This window comes from Rhinoderma darwinii, chromosome 1, assembly GCF_050947455.1.
Source record: "Rhinoderma darwinii isolate aRhiDar2 chromosome 1, aRhiDar2.hap1, whole genome shotgun sequence".
Lineage (NCBI taxonomy): Eukaryota > Metazoa > Chordata > Amphibia > Anura > Rhinodermatidae > Rhinoderma > Rhinoderma darwinii.
This window is the reverse complement of record NC_134687.1, coordinates 221,576,028-221,597,873: the sequence shown is the minus strand read 5'-3', so window position 1 is coordinate 221,597,873 and position 21,846 is coordinate 221,576,028. Positions and strand designations below refer to the sequence as shown.

At 46.1% G+C, this 21,846-nt stretch overlaps 1 protein-coding gene across 1 annotated transcript in view; it reads right to left on the bottom strand.

The window, feature by feature from the left end:
- Positions 1 to 21,846, bottom strand: part of DNAH6 (dynein axonemal heavy chain 6) — a 371,264-nt gene that overhangs the window by 14,145 nt on the left and 335,273 nt on the right. Inside the window, exons 71-72 of the mRNA XM_075861785.1 lie at positions 20,573 to 20,702; positions 1,188 to 1,315 (exon numbers count right to left, since the gene is read on the bottom strand). Coding sequence (XP_075717900.1) covers positions 1,188 to 1,315; positions 20,573 to 20,702 — 258 coding nt within the window. The remainder of the gene's footprint in view (positions 1 to 1,187; positions 1,316 to 20,572; positions 20,703 to 21,846) is intronic.

Here is a 21,846-nt window from a genome sequence, read left to right as displayed (position 1 = left end):
ATGGGACATTCTTTTGTGTACTGGGGTGCCCTTCGCGCGGATGTACGGCCGGACGGTCGACAGCTCAGGATTCCGCGGGACGCGGCGGTTGTGAGGTGGATGGGTATACGGGGAATGACATGGAACAGGGTATTGCCCGAGTTTCACAATTTTGTACTGCTTGACAGGGCGCCGGAGGTACTGGTGTTGCATGTGGGAGGCAACGATTTGGGTATACGCCCTTTTCGGGAGTTGGTACGGGACGTCAAGCATGATTTGCTCTGCTTATGGGCAACTTATCCTAAATTGGTGACGGTGTGGTCTGAGATGGTCCCTAGGAAGAACTGGCGGATGGCCCGTTCTGTGGGAAAAATTAACAAGGCTCGCATTAAGGCTAATAGGGCCATATCGAGCTTCGTGACGCGTAATGGTGGGGTTGCGGTGCGCCACTGGGATCTGGAGGCTGGGACAGGCAGCTACTGGAGAGAGGACGGTGTGCACCTCAATGAGGTGGGGATGGATATGTGGAGTCTGGCTTTGACCGATGGAATTGAGCGAGCGGTGGGAGTGTGGAGGAGCTCGCAGGCGTGAGGTGGTCAAGGCCTGTTTCGCTTTGGCGGGGGGGAGTCCTTGAAGTAGGTCGTAAAAAGTGGTGGGGGGGAATGCATCACGGGATGCACCCCCAATTTGTCGGCTTCTTAGGGTGTTACCCCTTTTGAAAGCTGGGTTATATATATTTATATATATATGGTGGTCATCTGCAAAAAGGTAATTTGGTGCTCCTGGGCCGGGTTACGGCTGGGGGTAAGGTATTTGTGGGCAGATGGCCAAAATTAAGTATCGGTGGCTTCAAGGACTTGCCCCTGTCATTCTGGTTGGTTTATAATGTTATGACCCTGATAGGGTCGCAGTGGGTTATTTGTTGTTATGATGTATCCCCTTTTTTGGGGATTCAAAAATTATGGTATTTAAAGTTATTGTTATTTAAATAATAAACGGCTGCTGTGGCCATTAAAATCCAACTCTGTTTCAGTGTCTGCTTTGGGAGGGTAGATTTACATAAGGGGAGAAGCGACTCGACTTATTTGAGTCATGTATTTAAGCAGGACATTTTTGTTTTTGAATTCCATTCCAGTTACACACCAAATAATAATCCTATAGTGAGCAAATGATATACCAGATAAATTGGACTTTATCAAATAACTTACCTTAAGTACTTTGAGAAGATTATTAAATCTGTCCACTTCCTGTCCAAGTACAGTTGTCAATGAACTTACTCGACCTTTAGAGTCTTTGGTAAACAGCATCTCTGATGCAGCCTCCATATCCAATTTGTCTGCAGAAAAAAGTAGGTAAAGATGCATATAAATAAAGAAGTATTAAAGGGTAACTAGACGTTCAACAAACTTCTGTCATGTCATGTGAGACACCCACCAATCGCTAAAACGAAGCTGCAGAATTGCCCGTGTGAGCTTTGAGCCGAGTCATTTCTGTTTGGCTTTTTCCGGAAAGCCGATGTTTCGGAGTACGGGCTCATAGACTTTCTATTGAGCCCGTACACCGCTACATTGATTTCCGCAAAAAAGCCAAACAGAAATGAAGAGGCTCAGAGCTGACAGAAGCAATTCTGCCGCTTCGTTTTAGTGATTGGTGGGGGTCTCAGTGCTCGGACCCCCACCAATCAAAACATCTTACATGTGACTATGACATGTCAGAAGTTTGTTGAACGTTTAGTTACCCTTTGATAAAATATTTATAGAGCAGGATTTTTATAGAATCTCAATGAAGAATCAAATAAAGGGTATACATCCAGAAAAGGGACAAACAAAAAGAAAAGTGTTTGCCATAGCAAGATGTGGCCCCTCTCTACTGCTGGTTCATGCCACTAGACCAAGGGTGGGGAACGTCCGGCCCACGGGCCATATAAGACCCGCGAGATCATTTGGTCCGGACCGATGTCACTCAGACCGCGCTGCCACTGCGTCATTCGCTACTTGGCTCCATACGCCCTACTCACTCCCATTTAGGAACAGGAGAAGGGCAGACGGAGCCAAGTATGACGGCGGCGGTCTGAGTGAGGTTGGTGTGTCGGTCCAAGAGTGGATGAGTGCGGTCACCTGACCTGAGTCAGTGAGGTCAGGTGGCTCAGGTCAGGTGACCGAACTGGTCCACTCCCAGGCTGGCACAATCAAGTCACCTGACCTCACATCAGTGGCGTGAGGTGAGATGACTGGACTGGTCCACTGCCGACACAGCACGCCCCGACTGCTGCGGAAATCATTTCCTCCTTGGCTCAGTCTGCCCTACTCACTCACATTTAGGAGCAGGAAGGAGGGCGACGGTCTGAGCCAAGTATGGCGGTGGTCTGTGTGAGGCCGGTGCCTGCCGGCCCGGGCGTGGACCAGTCCACTACCGAGCCAGCATGCACTGACCTGCTCACACAGACCACCGCATCCTCATTCACTAGTAGTGAATGAGAGTACTTGGCTCCATCTGCCCTCCTCCTGCTACTGACCTAAAATTTAGAAACTTAGCTGAGGCCTAAATGTAGATATTTATCTGTAGTGTTGAAGTGAGGTCAGATGTTGTTTTTTTCATCAAGGACATTTATGATATATCCACAGGATACGTCATAAATGTCAGATAGATGCGGGTCCCACCTCTGGGTCCCAGATCTGTCTCTAGAACGGGGCCCCCTAAACCCCGTTTTACCGCTCTGTGCCCCGGCTGACTCTTGTCATTTCCAAACATGAAGAAAACAGTGGATTTTGCTGAGCTACACTTTTTCCGTAAGTCCCATAGAACTGAATAGTAGTTATGGAAACAGCGTAACTCGCATGCTACGATGCTTCCGTAACTGCCATTCACTACTATCGGAGTTACGGAAACATCGTAGCTCAGCGAGCTATGCTGTTTTCTTCTTTATGGTCGGAAATCAGCCGGAATACAGAGAGCTAGAACGGGGTTTAGGGGGCCCCCTAGAGATAGGTGCGGGTCCCAGAGGTGGGACCAGCATCTATCTGACATTTATGACATATCCTGTGAATATAAGTAAAGGATTTTGAAGCAGCACAAATCCAGAGTCTGGTGCGGTGCACGCTGTCAAGCCAGGCAAACCCACTCCGGCATGATGTAAAATTCCAGAAAAGATAGTAGAACAACAGCACACGTCTCCAGATAATCAAAGTGGTTTTATTGTCAGAACATCCACGACAAACAGGCAACGTTTCAACCCATAGTGAGTGTGGGGTCACACTTGACAAAGACCCCACACTCACTATGGGTCGAAACGTTGCCTGTTTGTCGTGGATGTTCTGACAATAAAACCACTTTGATTATCTGGAGACGTGTGCTGTTGTTCTACTATCTTTTCTGGAATTTTATATCCTGTGAATATGTCATGAATGTCCCTGATGGGAAAACCCCTTTAAGAAAGTCGGAAACAACCTACTGCTACCAGCACTTCTTTTCAAAACTTGCCATTGCAAAGAGTTGACTGCGCTCCAGACTGACCGACGCAGTAGCAACATCATCAATACCAGCTAACATCACATGCCTCACCAAAGAGAATCCGTTCCAGCCATAACATTAGGGGTGAGTTAATTAGATGTTTGACCATTTATAGCAGGCTCATTTTTAAGTTGATCATTTTGTATGGCCCGCGAATGATGTTATAAATATCCAAATGGCTCTTGGCAGAAAAGAGGTTCCCCACCCCTGCAGTAGACTATCCTTGTAATTGTACAATTTGCTATTTGTTCACTTTCAAAAACTTGTGGTTCTTGAGCTACTTACCCTTATTTGCTAATGTGGTGATTTCTGTGGAGAGAGCTTCCCTCTTGGGTGGAAGGATGAGGCAACCTGATTTGGGAATCTTCCTCTGTTAACCCCATGGCAAAATTGAATTCAAACCTTATTACCATGGAGGGGCTACTGAAGAATTTTTCTACTCCCAGGGAACTCCTACTCCCATTTTTACTTCAAAGAAGCTGGGTGTAGGGGTGAGTTATGCATTCTATAATTCTTGCCTAGCACTATATTTAGACTTAGCAACACAGTCAACACATCTAAGCATCTTTGCTCAGCTGGAAATCAGTTTGTCATCTCTACTGTAAAACTGCAAGTCTTGCTGCTCTGTTCCGGCCACGTTCCAGATAACCCTGGTTAAAAAACACAGTGGGTGCCTCTAAAATATGTACACCCTTGCATGCAGAAACCTCCAGAAGCGAGACAAGGGCCAAGATTTATTAAAAATTAGATTCAAATATTTGGCGTAAACTGCGACCAAAAAAGTGACAACAGTGACATGCAACAAATTTGGAATAAAATGTGCAACTTTTCTCGTCACTTGCCAAATTTGAAAAGTGGGCGTGCTCTCCAAAGCCGTATTTATTAGGGCGGGTTCCCACGGGACGGATAGGCTGCGGATACGCAGCGTATCCGACCTGGAATTCCCAGGACTCTCCTTACGAAAAATCGCACCACACTGTGGTGCGATTTTTCGGACAGAAATTTTGCTGCGTAATTAAGCGCACATACTTACCCCCTCCCTCCACTGACGTCCGCTCCGGCCTCCCTGGATGACGTTTCAGGGCATGTAACGCTGCAGCCTGTGATTGGCTGCAGCGGTCACATGGGATACAATATCATACCAGGAGGCCGGACTGCACGAAGAAGGAGGGCATTCTGGGTAAGTATGTCGTTGTTTTTTGGCGCTGAGATTTTTGCAGCGTAAACGCTGCGAATATGCCACAAAAGTCGCAACACATGGCTTTCTGTTACGGGTTTTGCATCCCCATTAAATACAATGGAGAAAACCCGCAGGAGAAAATCAATGAAAACGCAGCATAAATTGATATGCTGCAGAATTAAATTCCGCACCGCAGGTCGATTTATTATTATGATTTTCTAAATCTCATCCACTTTGCTGGCTGTGTTCACACAGAGTTTCTTGCAGGAGGAAAATTCCTCCTGCAAAAACTGCTCCAGACTTTTTTTGCACAGTGGTTTGACAAAAACTCGTCAAAACACTCGTCAAGGCGTTTTTTTCCCGTTTGGCCTTGGAGACGGAAACCGCCTCAAGATACTTGTCAAAAACTTGTCAAAAAACTCTGTGAATCCGCAGTGTTTAAGCTACGTGGGAACCCAGCCTTAAAGTAAACAATATAAAAATGGCAACATTTTGTTGCAAATCTGCACCTACTCCTAGCAGGTGTAGATTTTATTTCCTGACTGTCAGAGAGTAAAAAATGCACCAAATGTATTAAGAGATGTGCACCTTTTAATACATTTGGCACAAATCACTCCAACTATCTTCTTAGGCTTACGTAAGATGCACCAGTCTTAGTAAATGCGAGCCAATGTCACTACTCTTAGGCCTTATTCACACGAGTGTGTGCGTTTTGCGCGCGCAAAAGTTCAATGTGGCATCTGTATATGGTGCGTGGCTGCGTGTTTTTTTAGGTTACGAAACAGTAAAGAAGGAGGGGCTTTTATGTTTCCCTTCACTTCTTTAACAGCTGTAGTGCAAATCATGCGCGTCACCCGGAAGTGCTTCCGTGTGCCGTGCGCGAGCTGCACGAAACATGGGCAAGTATAGGACATGTCGTGAGTTTTACGCTGCGTGAAAATCACGACCTGTCAGAACGGCCCCATTGACTTACATAAGTCTGTGCGATGCACGTGATTTCCACGTGTGTAGCACGGACGTAATAAACGTTCGTGTGAATAAGGCCTTAGTCTCACGCTCTATCCCCTCCCACACAGCAGGGAAGAATGGAAGTATAGGTAGCGCGTAAACTATATTTATCACCAGCACGTTTGTGAAAAAGAAGGAGAGCATTCTAGTCTCTACATTGGCATGTAGATTCGGCATTGTAATTTCTGGTTTCGAGGACCTGTTCCTAGGCCACCACTCAAACTCATTTGAGAACTGCCAGACAATCTTAGTCTTTGCAGAGATTAATCATTAGAGAGTCAGAAGGAGTTCCCCTTTAAATAGAGACAGTCCAATAGTGCAATATGAAGTTCATTCATTAAGGTAACATTAATGGAATTTACTGAAAATTGGCAGAACTTTCTGAATGCTAATCAAGAATATGAATCATTGAAAATAAAGTATTAACCCTACTATACACATTCACATTTTAAAAGAAACGTTTCTAATGGGGATAAGAAACTCAAAGCCGTGAAACTGCAGAAAAAGTGGCACATTTTCTGCCTGAATGGTTCAACACGCACAGTGACTTTATGGAGAGATGATATTGAGCCACAGATGAACATCTGCCATGTAATATATATAATTAAAGAGCTTTAAATAGATACAAACAGAAAACACATACTTTCCAATTATCACTTTTTCACCACAACAGCTTTCAAAAAGTAAAGTTTTATTCTGTTATTAATTTACCCATATTTTCTGTACTGTATACAGTGACAATATATTTTGCAGTGTTGTCTATAGAATGAAATTGGGCGGTCTACAGCAGCAACTATTCAATCAATATAGATCTCACACCACACAGGGGAAGTACTGCACTCTAATATTTGTGTTGAACAGAAAGGTTGTGCGAACACAACCCTTTTAGTTACTCCCACTAGCTGTGTAGTTTTCATACGTAATGAAATTTAAAACTATACATTTTAATGATATGCTTTAAAAAATGATTACTGTGTCAAAACATAAAAGAAAAAAGAACATACAAGTGTATATTCAAATATTTGATCCATGGACCACTATTGTTATACTTGTCATTATTTTCCTTTTATAGGTCAGGTAGCAGAGGTATTGATTATTGATATGTAAAAGGAGTTTATGGATGCTCCAATTTAAGCACCTGTAGATGTTGGGGGCATTTCTCCTATTTTTTCAGGTTAGTGTTTGAGGCATTCCTCCTATTTTACAAGCAAATATTTGAGATATTTCTCCTATCTGGATAGCAAATCTAGGAAGCGTTCCTCCTACTTTATGAATCAGATAGAAGAAGTACTAACAATTCACATTTATCCCAGACTAAGGAGCTTCCAAAGCCCCTATTTGGAAGTACTGGAGGTATTCCTCCTATTTTAACTAGTGAAATGGGATGCATTCCACCTATATTGACTTGAGCAATACAAGCTAAGCTCACTGGTTGTGTCCTCTACAGAACCTAAATGTATCTTATATTTATATAAGACAGCAGTCTACACAGATGCGATTAAAATTGAACTATTTTTTCATTCAGCCTCCCTACATGTTTCGTCACGCTAAGTGGCGTCTTCAGGGGAGAACGGCTGTTTAGAATGGCCTGTCTCCAGCAGGGTTCATAATATAATTCCACTATCTCAATATTGAATTAGAATTACATTTTTACATTTTTTTTTTTTACTTAGATCAACCCCGAAAAAAAACAACTCTAATCTTTAAGTAAAAACAAATCCCTTTAACGTAATTTATGGTCATTAAAATTATTAAATGCAAAATAGTTTAATACATAACTATCCACCCCCTTAAATTGAGTATTTAATATAAGCACTTTTAGCCGCATTTACAGTCTGCGAGTAGGACTTTATCAGAGAAAGGGAAGGTTAGGTGAATACTTTTTATATGTACTGTAAATACAAAATTATATAAATAATGTGGCAAATAACAGCAGTCGGAGCTTCAAATCCCCAACAAAGATATAAAAGATAATATTCTGGCTGACTGCAGCCGCCAATAAAGGCATATGAGTTATGAGCTTATAGACCCTTGCAATATACTGTGTGGATATTAAATTTACATATTACATATAAATTACAAGCCTAGGCAATGGCGGATTATAATATGGGCGGTTCGGGCGGTCGCCCGGGGCCCGAGGCTGCCAGGGGGCCCATCGGGGCCCGAGGCTGCCAGGGGGCCCATCGCGGCCCGAACCGCACACAAACTTCAAAAACTATGCAGCGCTGCCGCGCTGCCCGCTTCCGACTGAATCTGCATCCGCAGGACGCAGATTCAGTTGGGTTGAATGCTGGAGCCTCGCCCCAGCATTCACTCTGCCGTGAACGGCTCGGTGCAGGCAGGCGCGATGTAGTGACGTCATCGTGCCTGTCTGCACAGAATCACTCACAGCACAGTGCAGAGGAGGAGAAGCATCCCCCACCGTCGTGGGAACCGGGATAGGTAAGTAATTATGTTTTCTTTTTTATTAGGTACGTACATATGGGGGTATTATACTGTGTCAGTTATGGGGCATTATACTGTGTCAGCTATGGGGCATTATACTGTGCCAGCTATGGGGCATTATACTGTGTCAGCTATGGGGCATTATACTGTGTCAGCTATGGGGCATTATGCTGTGTCAGCTATGGGGTATTATGCTGTGTCGGCTATGGGGCATTATACTGTGTCAGCTATGGGGGAATTATACTGTGTCAGCTATGGGGGAATTATACTGTGTCAGCTATGGGGCATTATACTGTGTCGGCTATGGGGCATTATACTGTGTCGGCTATGGGGCATTATGCTGTGTCGGCTATGGGGCATTACACTGTGTCAGCTATGGGGCATTATACTGTGTCAGCTATGGGGCATTATACTGTGTCGGCTATGGGGCATTATACAGTGTCGGCTATGGGGCATTATACCGTGTCGGCTATGGGGCATTATACCGTGTCGGCTATGGGGCATTATACCGTGTCGGCTATGGGGCATTATACCGTGTCGGCTATGGGGCATTATACCGTGTCGGCTATGGGGCATTATACCGTGTCGGCTATGGGGCATTATACCGTGTCGGCTATGGGGCATTATACCGTGTCGGCTATTATACTGTGTCAGCTATGGGGCATTATACTGTGTCGGCTATGGGGCATTATACCGTGTCACCGCTATGGGGCATTATACCGTGTCAGCTATGGGGCATTATACTGTGTCACCTCTATGGGGCATTTTACTGTGTCACCTCTATGGGGCATTTTACTGTGTCACCTCTATGGGGCATTATACTGTGTCAGCTATGGGGCATTATACTGTGTCACCTCTATGGGGCATTATACTGTGTAGCAGCTATGGAGGCATTATACTGTGTCACAGCTATGGGGGCATTATACTGTGTCACCTCTATGGGGCATTTTACTGTGTCACATCTATGGAGGCATTATACTGTGTCACAGCTATGGGGCATTATACTGTGTCACATCTATGGGGACATTATACTGTGTTGCAGCTATGGAGGGATTATACTGTGTCACATCTATGGGGACATTATACTGTGTTGCAGCTATGGGGGCATTATACTGTGTCACAGCTATGGGGGCATTATACTGTGTTGCAGCTATGGAGGCATTATACTGTGTCACGGCTATGGGGCATTATACCGTGTCGGCTATGGGGCATTATACTGTGTCAGCTATGGGGCATTATACTGTGTCAGCTATGGGGGAATTATACTGTGTCAGCTATGGGGGAATTATACTGTGTCAGCTATGGGGCATTATACTGTTAGGGTATGTTCACACGGCCAAATTTCAGACGTATACGAGGCGTATTATGCCTCGTTTTACGTCTGAAAATAGGGCTGCAATACGTCGGCAAACATCTGGCCATTCATTTGAATGGGTTTGCCGACGTACTGTGCAGACGACCTGTTATTTACGCGTCGTCGTTTGACAGCTGTCAAACGACGACTCGTAAAAATACAGCCTCGTCAAAAGAAGTGCAGGACACTTCTTTCAGACGTTTTTGGAGCTGTTTTCTCATAGACTCCAATGAAAACAGCTCCAAAAACGAGTTGGTAAAAAAATGAGTTGGTAAAAATGCGAGTTGGTAAAAAACGTCTGAAAAGCAGGGTCTGTTTTCCCTTGAAAACAGCTCTGGATTTTCAGTCGTTTTGGTTGACTACGTGTGAACATACCCTTAGGGATCTGCCAGGTACTTCATCTAGCTATACTCCTGGGATTAATCAATCCACACCTGAGGCCAGACCTGTTCGACTGACACCATCTCCCACCAACCAGGGTGGCAGGCTCAGGAGTGGGAGAGCCTATCGCGGCCTGGTCTCTCGGAGTTAGCTCCGCCCCCTGCCCTTTATTACCTGCCCTGTGCTCTCCCTCAGTGCTTGTAATTCTTTTGGATTCCTGGCCCCACTGCTGCTTGCTCCAGCCTGCTTCTGCCGTGCTTCTGCCTTGCTGCAGTTCTGCTTGACCTGCTTGCTTGCCCTGGCTTGCTTCTGTCTCCGTGCCCGCTCGGGTGTACTCACTTCGTCCTGGTCCTGACTGTTCGTTCGCCGCCCCGTTTCCTCGTGGCGTTCCGTGGCTACTGCCCCTTCCCTTGCGTGTTCCCTGTTTGTCTTCCTGTGCAGTTAGCCAGCGTAGGGACCGCCGCCCAGTTGTACCTCGTCGCCTAGGGCGGGTCGTTGCAAGTAGGCAGGGACAGGGCGGTGGGTAGATTAGGGCTCACTTTCCCTTCACCTCCTTCCTGCCATTACATAATTACAAGCCCTTACCTAGTCTACCATTTCTCCTACGCTGACGCTATCATGGACCCCCTTGAGACCCTGACCCAGCAGATGCAGGGCCTCTCCCTACAGGTCCAGGCCCTGGCCCAAAGGGTCAATCAGGGTGACGCTGCTTTAGTAGTACCCCTCACCTCACCTCTAGAACCCGACCTCAAGTTACCTGACCGGTTTTCAGGGGACCGTAAGACGTTTCTCTCCTTCCGGGAGAGTTGCAGACTGTATTTCCGCCTAAAGCCCCACTCCTCAGGTTCCGAGAACCAGCGGGTGGGTATCATCATATCCCGACTCCAGGAAGGGCCCCAAGAGTGGGCCTTCTCCTTGGCTCCTGACGCCCCTGAACTTTCCTCTGTTGATCGTTTTTTCTCTGCCCTCGGACTCATTTACGACGAGACTGACAGGACTGCTTTAGCCGAGAGTCAGCTGGTGACCTTACGTCAGGGTAGGAGACCGGTTGAGGAATACTGTTCTGATTTTAGGAAGTGGTGCGTAGCTTCTCAGTGGAACGATCCGGCCCTAAGGTGCCAGTTTAGGTTAGGATTATCTGACGCCCTGAAGGATCTGCTGGTTAGCTACCCCTCGCCTGACTCCCTTGACCAGGTTATGGCCCTAGCAGTACGACTTGACCGACGTCTCAGGGAACGTCAGCTAGAACGCTTCAGTGTGCTCCCCTCTGACTTTTCTGCGATCCCCCCCGAGGTCCCGTCTCCTCGCCCCTCCACGGAGGACTCGGAGGTACCTATGCAACTCGGGGCCTCCATGTCCCCTCGACAACGTAGGGAGTTTCGCAGAATGAATGGTCTCTGCTTCTACTGTGGGGACGACAAGCATCTACTGAACACCTGTCCCAGGCGCAAGAATAAGAAGCCGGAAAACTTCCGCGCCTAAGTGATCATCGGGGAGGTCACTTGGGCGCACAGGTATTTCCCGTTAATGTGAAACGCAATAAAATTTTGCTTCCCTTTCAGGTCTCGTTTGCTGGCCGGTCTGCCACGGGCAGTGCTTTCGTGGATTCTGGCTCATCTGCTAATATCATGTCTGTGGAATTTGCTATGTCTCTAAAGATGCCTTGTATTGATTTACCTTATCCTATCCCTGTAGTAGGTATCGACTCAACTCCCCTTGCTAATGGTTATTTTACTCAGCATACTCCTGTTTTTGAACTCCTGGTTGGCTCCATGCATTTGGAGCAGTGCTCTGTACTGGTGATGCAGGGATTATCGTCTGATCTGGTTTTAGGCCTTCCCTGGTTGCAGTTGCATAATCCCACATTTGATTGGAATACTGGGGATCTCACCAAATGGGGTAATGAATGTCTTATGTCATGTCTTTCTGTTAACTCTATTTCTCCCCGGGAGGAGGTAAACACGCTTCCTGAGTTTGTTCAGGACTTCGCCGATGTGTTTTCTAAGGAGGCCTCCGAGGTGTTGCCCCCCCATAGAGATTACGATTGCGCTATCGATTTGGTGCCTGGTGCCAAGCTTCCTAAGGGTAGGATATTTAATCTTTCATGTCCTGAACGTGAAGCGATGAGGGTGTATATCCAAGAATGCCTGGCCAAGGGTTTCATTCGCCCCTCGACTTCTCGTGTAGGTGCTGGCTTCTTCTTCGTGGGGAAGAAGGATGGTGGTCTTAGGCCGTGCATTGATTATCGTAACCTGAATAAGGTCACCGTAAGGAACCAGTACCCACTTCCTTTGATTCCGGATCTTTTTAATCAGGTTCAGGGAGCCCAATGGTTTTCTAAGTTCGATCTACGGGGGGCATATAACCTTATCCGCATCAAAGAGGGGGATGAGTGGAAAACTGCGTTCAACACACCCGAGGGTCATTTCGAATACCTGGTCATGCCCTTTGGGTTGTGTAATGCCCCTGCTGTCTTCCAGAATTTTATTAATGAAATCCTGAGAGAGTACCTGGGTAATTTTCTTGTTGTGTACCTTGATGACATACTGGTGTTTTCCAAGGACTGGTCCTCCCACGTGGAGCATGTCAGGAAGGTGCTCCAGGTCCTTCGGGAGAATAATCTGTTTGCTAAGACTGAAAAATGTGTCTTTGGGGTACAGGAGATACCATTTTTAGGGCAAATCCTCACTCCTCATGAATTCCGCATGGACCCTGCCAAGGTTCAAGCTGTGGCGGAATGGGTCCAACCTGCCTCCCTTAAGGCGTTACAGTGTTTTTTAGGGTTCGCCAACTATTACAGGAGATTTATTGCCAACTTCTCGGTCGTCGCTAAGCCTGTTACGGACCTTACCCGCAAGGGTGCCGATGTACTCCATTGGCCCCCTGAGGCCGTCCAGGCCTTTGAGACTCTCAAGAAGTGCTTTATCTCGGCCCCCGTGCTGATTCAGCCCAACCAAGAGGAGCCATTTATTGTGGAGGTTGACGCTTCCGAGGTGGGAGTGGGGGCCGTCTTGTCCCAGGGTACCAGCTCCCTCACCCATCTCCGCCCCTGTGCTTACTTCTCTAGGAAGTTTTCGCCCACGGAGAGTAACTATGATATTGGCAACCGCGAACTTCTAGCCATTAAATGGGCTTTTGAGGAGTGGCGGCACTTCCTGGAGGGGGCCAGACACCAGGTAACGGTCCTTACGGATCACAAGAATCTGGTTTTCCTAGAATCGGCCCGGAGGCTTAATCCTAGACAAGCTCGGTGGGCACTATTCTTTACCAGATTTAATTTCTTGGTTACCTATAGGGCTGGGTCCAAGAATATTAAGGCTGACGCTCTGTCACGTAGTTTCATGGCCAATCCTCCTTCCGAGAAGGATCCCGCTTGTATTTTACCCCCTGGTATAATCGTCTCTGCCACGGATTCTGATTTAGCTTCTGATATCGCGGCTGATCAGGGTGCAGCTCCCGGGAACGTCCCTGGGGACAAACTGTTTGTTCCCCTGCAATACCGGCTGAGGGTACTCAGGGAAAACCATGACTCCGCTCTATCTGGTCATCCTGGCATCTTGGGCACCAAACACCTCATTACCAGAAACTATTGGTGGCCTGGGTTGCCTAAAGATGTTAGGGCTTACGTCGCCGCTTGTGAGGTTTGCGCTAGGTCCAAAACCCCTAGGTCCCGACCTGCGGGCCTACTACGTTCCTTGCCCATTCCCCAGAGACCTTGGACCCATATCTCCATGGATTTTATCACCGATTTGCCTCCATCTCAGGGCAAGTCGGTGGTGTGGGTGGTAGTCGACCGCTTCAGCAAGATGTGCCACTTTGTGCCCCTTAAGAAGCTACCTAACGCCAAGACGTTAGCTTCTTTGTTTGTGAAACACATCCTGCGTCTCCATGGGGCCCCAGTCAATATCGTTTCTGACAGAGGGGTACAATTTGTTTCCTTATTTTGGAGAGCTTTTTGTAAAAAGTTGGAGATTGATCTGTCCTTCTCCTCCGCCTTCCATCCCGAAACTAATGGCCAAACGGAAAGGACCAACCAATCCCTGGAACAATATTTAAGGTGTTTCATCTCTGACTGTCAATTCGATTGGGTCTCATTCCTTCCCCTTGCTGAATTTTCCCTGAATAACCGGGTCAGTAACTCGTCAGGGGTCTCCCCGTTTTTCTGTAATTTCGGGTTTAACCCAAGGTTCTCCTCCGTCTCCCCTGGTTGTTCCAATAATCCTGAGGTAGAGGAGGTTCATCGGGAACTGTGCACTGTCTGGGCCCAGGTTCAGAAGAACCAGAGGCGTCCCAGAGCGCACAAAAGATTCAGGCGGATAGTAGACGTTCTGCTAACCCCCGGTTTGTCGTCGGGGATTTGGTCTGGTTGTCGTCCAGGAACTTGCGCCTTAAGGTCCCGTCCAGGAAGTTTGCTCCCCGATTTATTGGACCTTATAAGATCATTGAAGTCCTCAACCCTGTATCCTTCCGTCTGGAGCTCCCCCCATCCTTTCGCATACATGACGTCTTCCATGCCTCCCTCCTTAAACGCTGCTCCCCGTCCTGGTCCCCCTCGAGGATACCTCCTGTTCCCGTTCTCACCCCTGAGGGGGTGGAATTCGAGGTGGCCAAGATTATGGACAGTAGGATGGTCCAGGGCTCCCTCCAGTACCTGGTCCATTGGAGAGGATACGGGCCGGAGGAGAGGACTTGGGTACCTGCCCGTGATGTTCACGCTGGGGTATTGATCAGGAGGTTCCACCTCCTCTTCCCCACTAAACCGGGTCCCCTTAGTAAGGGTCCGGTGGCCCCTCATAAAAGGGGGAGTACTGTTAGGGATCTGCCAGGTACTTCATCTAGCTATACTCTTGGGATTAATCAATCCACACCTGAGGCCAGACCTGTTCGACTGACACCATCTCCCACCAACCAGGGTGGCAGGCTCAGGAGTGGGAGAGCCTATCGCGGCCTGGTCTCTCGGAGTTAGCTCCGCCCCCTGCCCTTTATTACCTGCCCTGTGCTCTCCCTCAGTGCTTGTAATTCTTTTGGATTCCTGGCCCCACTGCTGCTTGCTCCAGCCTGCTTCTGCCGTGCTTCTGCCTTGCTGCAGTTCTGCTTGACCTGCTTGCTTGCCCTGGCTTGCTTCTGTCTCCGTGCCCGCTCGGGTGTACTCACTTCGTCCTGGTCCTGACTGTTCGTTCGCCGCCCCGTTTCCTCGTGGCGTTCCGTGGCTACTGCCCCTTCCCTTGCGTGTTCCCTGTTTGTCTTCCTGTGCAGTTAGCCAGCGTAGGGACCGCCGCCCAGTTGTACCTCGTCGCCTAGGGCGGGTCGTTGCAAGTAGGCAGGGACAGGGCGGTGGGTAGATTAGGGCTCACTTTCCCTTCACCTCCTTCCTGCCATTACATATACTGTGTCGGCTATGGGGCATTATACCGTGTCGGCTATGGGGCATTATACCGTGTCGGCTATGGGGCATTATACCGTGTCGGCTATGGGGCATTATACCGTGTCGGCTATGGGGCATTATACCGTGTCGGCTATGGGGCATTATACCGTGTCGGCTATGGGGCATTATACCGTGTCGGCTATGGGGCATTATACCGTGTCGGCTATGGGGCATTATACCGTGTCGGCTATGGGGCATTATACCGTGTCGGCTATTATACTGTGTCAGCTATGGGGCATTATACTGTTTCGGCTATGGGGCATTATACCGTGTCACCGCTATGGGGCATTATACCGTGTCAGCTATGGGGCATTATACTGTGTCACCTCTATGGGGCATTTTACTGTGTCACCTCTATGGGGCATTTTACTGTGTCACCTCTATGGGGCATTATACTGTGTCAGCTATGGGGCATTATACTGTGTCACCTCTATGGGGCATTATACTGTGTAGCAGCTATGGAGGCATTATACTGTGTCACAGCTATGGGGGCATTATACTGTGTCACCTCTATGGGGCATTTTACTGTGTCACATCTATGGAGGCATTATACTGTGTCACAGCTATGGGGCATTATACTGTGTCACATCTATGGAGGCATTATACTGTGTCACAGCTATGGGGCATTTTACTGTGTCACATCTATGGGGACATTATACTGTGTTGCAGCTATGGAGGGATTATACTGTGTCACATCTATGGGGACATTATACTGTGTTGCAGCTATGGGGGGCATTATACTGTGTCACAGCTATGGGGGCATTATACTGTGTTGCAGCTATGGAGGCATTATACTGTGTCACAGCTATGGGGCATTATACTGTGTCGCAGCTATGAAGGGCATTATACTGTGGGGGCAGCTATGGGTGGCAATATACTATGGGGGCAGCTACGTGGGACATTATACTGAGCAATTACAAGAGCTGCAGGTCCAAGGGGGGAGACGCTGTGTAGCACAATATACAAGGGGGGATTGTTGTATAGCACTATATAGAAGGGAGCGCTGTGTATCACTATATCTAAGGGGGATTGCTGTGTAGCACTATATACAAGAGGGGGAGGGCTATGTGACGCTATTTACAGAGGGGGAGGACTGTGTAGCACTATATACAAGAGGGGGAGGGCTATGTGACGCTATTTACAGAGGGGGAGGACTGTGTAGCGGTATTTACAGGGAGCTGTGTGTGGTGCTATATACAGTGTTTGACACAATTATATTCAGAGGCGCAGTCTATGGTGCTATAATATTTAGGGGCACAGTGTTTGTACTATTTTATTCAGGGGCGCAGTGTTTGGTGCTATTATATTTAGGGGCACAGTGTGTGGCACCATGATAATATTATCTTTGTTTATAGGTGTGGAAATGTTGGAAAAGTGAGGAGCCAAAGACATCTGAGTGGCAAATTCTGCAGAAATGGGTCATGGCCGGGAAAAGTTGTCATGAAGTCTGGACTGGATGGAGAAGAGGAAAAAAACTACCTCATCACCTGTGAGTCACTAGATTTATAGACAATCTGTCATCTCTACTGACATGTTTATTATAGGAAATCCTTGTATTTCACAAAGTCTTTGTGCAGTCCAGGACTGATAGACAAATAAGTGTTACTATTCCCCTTGACAGGAGAATGTGTCCCTACACGGCGCGATACTGTCAGCGATGGTTGGAGACTGTCAGTATGTAGGGACACTGCCTTTTGACAAGGGGAGTAGTAACACCCATTTGTTAATGTCTGGACAAAAAGGAAGTGTTAACAATAGTTACAGGGCGGCGGTGGAGAAGGGGGGCCCAACTATGGGTAACAGCCCAGCCTCTACTTAATCCGCCACTGAGCCTAGGTACATGACAGAATAAAACTTCCCAGATGCAGGAATTTTTTTTTAAATTTCACAATAAAATACAGTATGCTGTATGTAAACTGCCTTATAAAAAATATATAATAAAAACAAGATTCTGACTTTACATGTTTATTACTGTACACTGTTTTTAAGGTTTCACTATTTATATATACACAGTCAAGTGACATTATTATGACCACCAGCTAATATCCTGAGAAATCACCATGTGCGCGGAAAGCAGCTAGACCGGCTGGGAGGTACTCAATAAGGTGATGGTAGGTTGTCTCAGGTATCTGGAGCCATGCTGACTGCAGGGCATCCCACATTTGCTGGAGGGTGCGTGGGGGAGGATCCGAAGAGTGAACAAGACGATCGAGGTGGTCCCACAGATGCTCAATTAGGTTCAAGTCTGGCAAATTAGGGGGCCAGGGAAGTACTTGGAAGTCTTGGTTGTGCTCTTCCAACTACTGTCAGACATTTCAACCCATGTGAAATGTCGCATTGTCTTGCTGGAAGATTCCATCTGCCCCAGGGAAGACAAACAGCATGTATGGGTGGACGTGATCTGCAACGATGGATTCATACCCAAATCGGTACAGAGTGCCTTCCACGTGGATGAGTGGGCTCAGAGAATGCCATGAAAATATTCCCCAGACCATAACGCTGACACCACCAGCTTGTGTTCTTCCAGCAAAGTTGCATTGTGTTTGTTCTCTGATATTTCTCACCTGACACGCCAACATCCATCCGTTCGATGAAGCAGAAAACGTGACTCTTCCGAGAAGGTAACCCTTTGCCAATCATCGGTGGTCCAATTCCGATACTGCCATGCAAAGTGAAGCATTTTTTTCTGATGCACCTTTGTTAGCATAGGAGCAGTGACAATGCGCCTGCTTCAGAGCCCCATATGCAGTAGGGTTTGCAGAACGGTTGTTTTAGACACACGTCTGGTAGCGCCCTGGTTGATTTTCATGGTGAGCTGCTCCACTGTAGCGTGTTGTTCGGCCCTCGCGCACCTTCATAGCCGACATTCATCTCCCACACCAATGGCACGTCGTGCTTCGCAGTTTCCACGTTGGTTATTCCCAATGGTGCCATTTGTCCACTCACGATACACTTTCAACACAGCAGCACCGGAACATTTCACAAAGTGCGCTGTTTGAGAAATACTGCCACCCTTGGCCCAAAAGCCAATAATCATGCCTTTTTGCAACGCTCATAAATTGCCCCTTTTACCCATGGCAACAATGAGTGATATGTGTTCAGACAGCCTATCGCACACCTTATATACCCAGCAAGCCAGCCCACGACACGTCACTGCCTTCATGGGCTGTGCGCTGCCGACGTCAAAAGTAGTTGGTGGTCATAATAATGTGACTATATACACTACCTTTCAAAAGTTTAGGGTCACTTAGAAATTTCCTTATTTTTGCAAGAAAAGCACAGTTTTTTTTCAATGAAGATAACATTAAATTAATCAGAAATACACTCTATACATTGTTAATGTGCTAAATGACTATTCTAGCTGCAAACGTTTGGTTTTTAATGCAATATCTACATAGGTGTATAGAGGCCCATTTCCAGCAACCATCACTCCAGTGTTCTAATGGTACATTGTGTTTGCTAACTGTGTTAGAAGGCTAATGGATGATTAGAAAACACTTGAAAACCCTTGTGCAATTATGTTAGCACCGCTTTAAACAGTTTTGCTGTTTAGAGGAGCTATAAAACTGACCTTCCTTTGAGCTAGTTGAGAATCTGGAGCATTACATTTGTGGGTTCGATTAAACTCTCAAAAAGGCTAGAAAAAGAGAGCTTTCATGTGAAACTCGACAGTCTATTCTTGTTCTTAGAAATGAAGGCTATTCGATGCGAGAAATTGCCAAGAAACTGGAGATTTCCTACAACGGTGTGTACTACTCCCTTCAGAGGACAGCACAAATAGGCTCTAACCAGAGTAGAAAGAGAAGTGGGAGAACCTGCTGCACAACTGAGCAACAAGACAAGTACATTAGAGTCTCTAGTTTGAGAAATAGATGCCTCACAGGTCCTCAACTGGCAGCTTCATTAAATAGTACCCACAAAACGCCAGTGTCAACATCTACAGTGAAGAGGCGACTCCGGGATGCTGGCCTTCAAGGCAGAGTAGCAAAGAAAAAGCCATATCTGAGACTGGCTAATAAAAGGAAAAGATTAATATGGGCAAAAGCACACAGACATTGGACAGAGGAAGATTGGAAAAAAGTGTTATGGACAGACGAATCGAAGTTTGAGGTGTTTGGATCACACAGAAGAACATTTGTGAGACGCAGAACAACTGAAAAGATGCTGGAAGAGTGCCTGAAGCCATCTATCAAGCATGGTGGAGGTAATGTGATGGTCTGGGGTTGCTTTGGTGCTGGTAAAGTGGGAGATTTGTACAAGGTAAAAGGGATTTTGAATAAGGAAGGCTATCACTCCTCCATTTTGCAATGCCATGCCATACCATGTGGACAGCGCTTGATTGGAGCCAATTTCATCCTACAACAGGACAATGACCCAAAGCACACCTCCAACTTATGCAAGAACAATTTAGGCAAGAAGCAGGCAGCTGGTATTCTATCTGTAATGGAGTGGCCAGCGCAGTCACCAGATCTCAACCCCATAGAGCTGTTGTGGGAGCAGCTTGACGGTATGGTACGCAAGAAGTGCTCATCAAGCCAATTCAACTTGTGGGAGGGGCTTCTGGAAGCATGGGGTGAAATTTCTCCTGATTACCTCAGCAAATTAACAGCTGGAATGCCAAAGGTCTGCAATGCTGTAATTGCTGCAAATGAAGCATTCTTTGACGAAAGCAAAGTTTGAAGGAGAAAATTATTATTTGAAATAAAAATCATTATTTCTAACCTTGTCAATGTATTGACTATATTTTCTAATCATTTTGCAACTCATTTGATAAATAGAAGTGTGAGTTTTCATGGAAAACACAAAATTGTCTGGGTGACCCCAAACAATTGTCAGTTATTCTATAAAATCCTATTTAAACTGTATACTTATTAATATATTTACCTATTATTTAAACTGTATACCTACTTATGCACCTCTCTCTCTCCCTCTATATATATATATATATATACATATTTATATATATATATATATATATATATATACATATATATATACACATACACACATATATATATATATATATATATATATATATATATATACATATACACGCTACCAAACACAGTCAAATTCTTATGATCTGGCATCTGAAAGGTCAGCCAGTTTTGGGCTCCCACCCGGATGGTTGTCTACCCTTACATTTTCGTTTTATATACTTTTTTATGACTAATAAAAAACCCAGAACATCTTATTACCTTGCACCTATCAGATCCCGTTGGTGCCAAACCATAGTAATATTACTATAACTACATTTCTTAGGTATCTCAAGAGATCATACAAATATTACCTGGTAACTTTGACAGGATTGAGGCAGCCAGTTCACTAACAATTTCATCATTACTTTTTCCAGCCCCTCGTGACGTTGACCTTGGCTGTACATCCAATATTGTATTAATTAAAGTGCTTGTTTCTGTGCGCTATAGAGAGAAAGATATATTCAGATAAACAAGGTCACCTCTCTATTCTGGAACTGGATAATATTGACCTTTCCCAATCTGATTGCTCAGGCATGACTGGAAATGTGAAGGAAAGAAGAAAAGTGATACAAATCTTATACTAACAGTTCTTGGGGAGCCACAATAATGTAGACTATCCTTTAAAATGCATATAAGGAACATATACTAGTGAGAGCAGGAGATCAATTTCACTTTTCTACTTTTAATAGCAGAATTCATTCAGTGCCACAAGTAGACATGTCCATCTAAATATTTCATCAGCATATAAATGACCACCATTAATACATGTAGTTAAACCGTATGTTCAAACTATTTTGGAGCTTACATATAGAATAAAAGTTGAGTAACTTTGTAAATACATGGAAAGACATATCTTGTACTCATCCTGGGTTACAGTTTGTAATACAGTTAAGAGTAGCATTCACAATTCTGCAGGGTTCAGAGCTGAAATCTCCCAGAATTCGTTGTTAGTTACCCTTAATGTCCTTGTTCCGGTTATTTGCATTCTGGTACGTGACATCAGGGCCGGCCCTAGGATAGATGGCGCCCTGTGCGAAATGATCTTTCGGCGCCCCACCCCATCATTAAAAAAAAATGGCCCATAAAAAAATTATAATGCCTCTTTAGTGCCCCCAGTATAATAATAATATTTAATAATATATTACAACCCCTTCAAGGACACAGTATTTTGTCCTCTAATTGTGCCCACAGTATTATGCCACCTGTAGTACCCCTACACAGTATAATGTCTGCTTAGTGGCCCCCACACATTATAGTGCCCCCCTGTAGATTTTGCCATTTAGCCTCCCTGTAGACAGTGCCATAATCACCTACCTCCTTTTTGTAGATTGTGCCATACAGCCCCCCTCCTACCCCTTGTAGATAGTGCCATACAGTCCCCCACCTCCCCCTTTTAGACAGTGCCATACAGTCCCCCACCTCCCCCTTGTAGACAGTGCCCCCCAAAAAAAAAAAAAAAAAAATTGTACTCACCTAGGCCCCGTTCCCATGACGAACTGAGCTGCTCCATGACGGGATCCTGTAGCCTAGTACAGAGCTTCCCAACCTTTTCAGACTCGAGGCAGCACTGGAAAAATTTAATTTG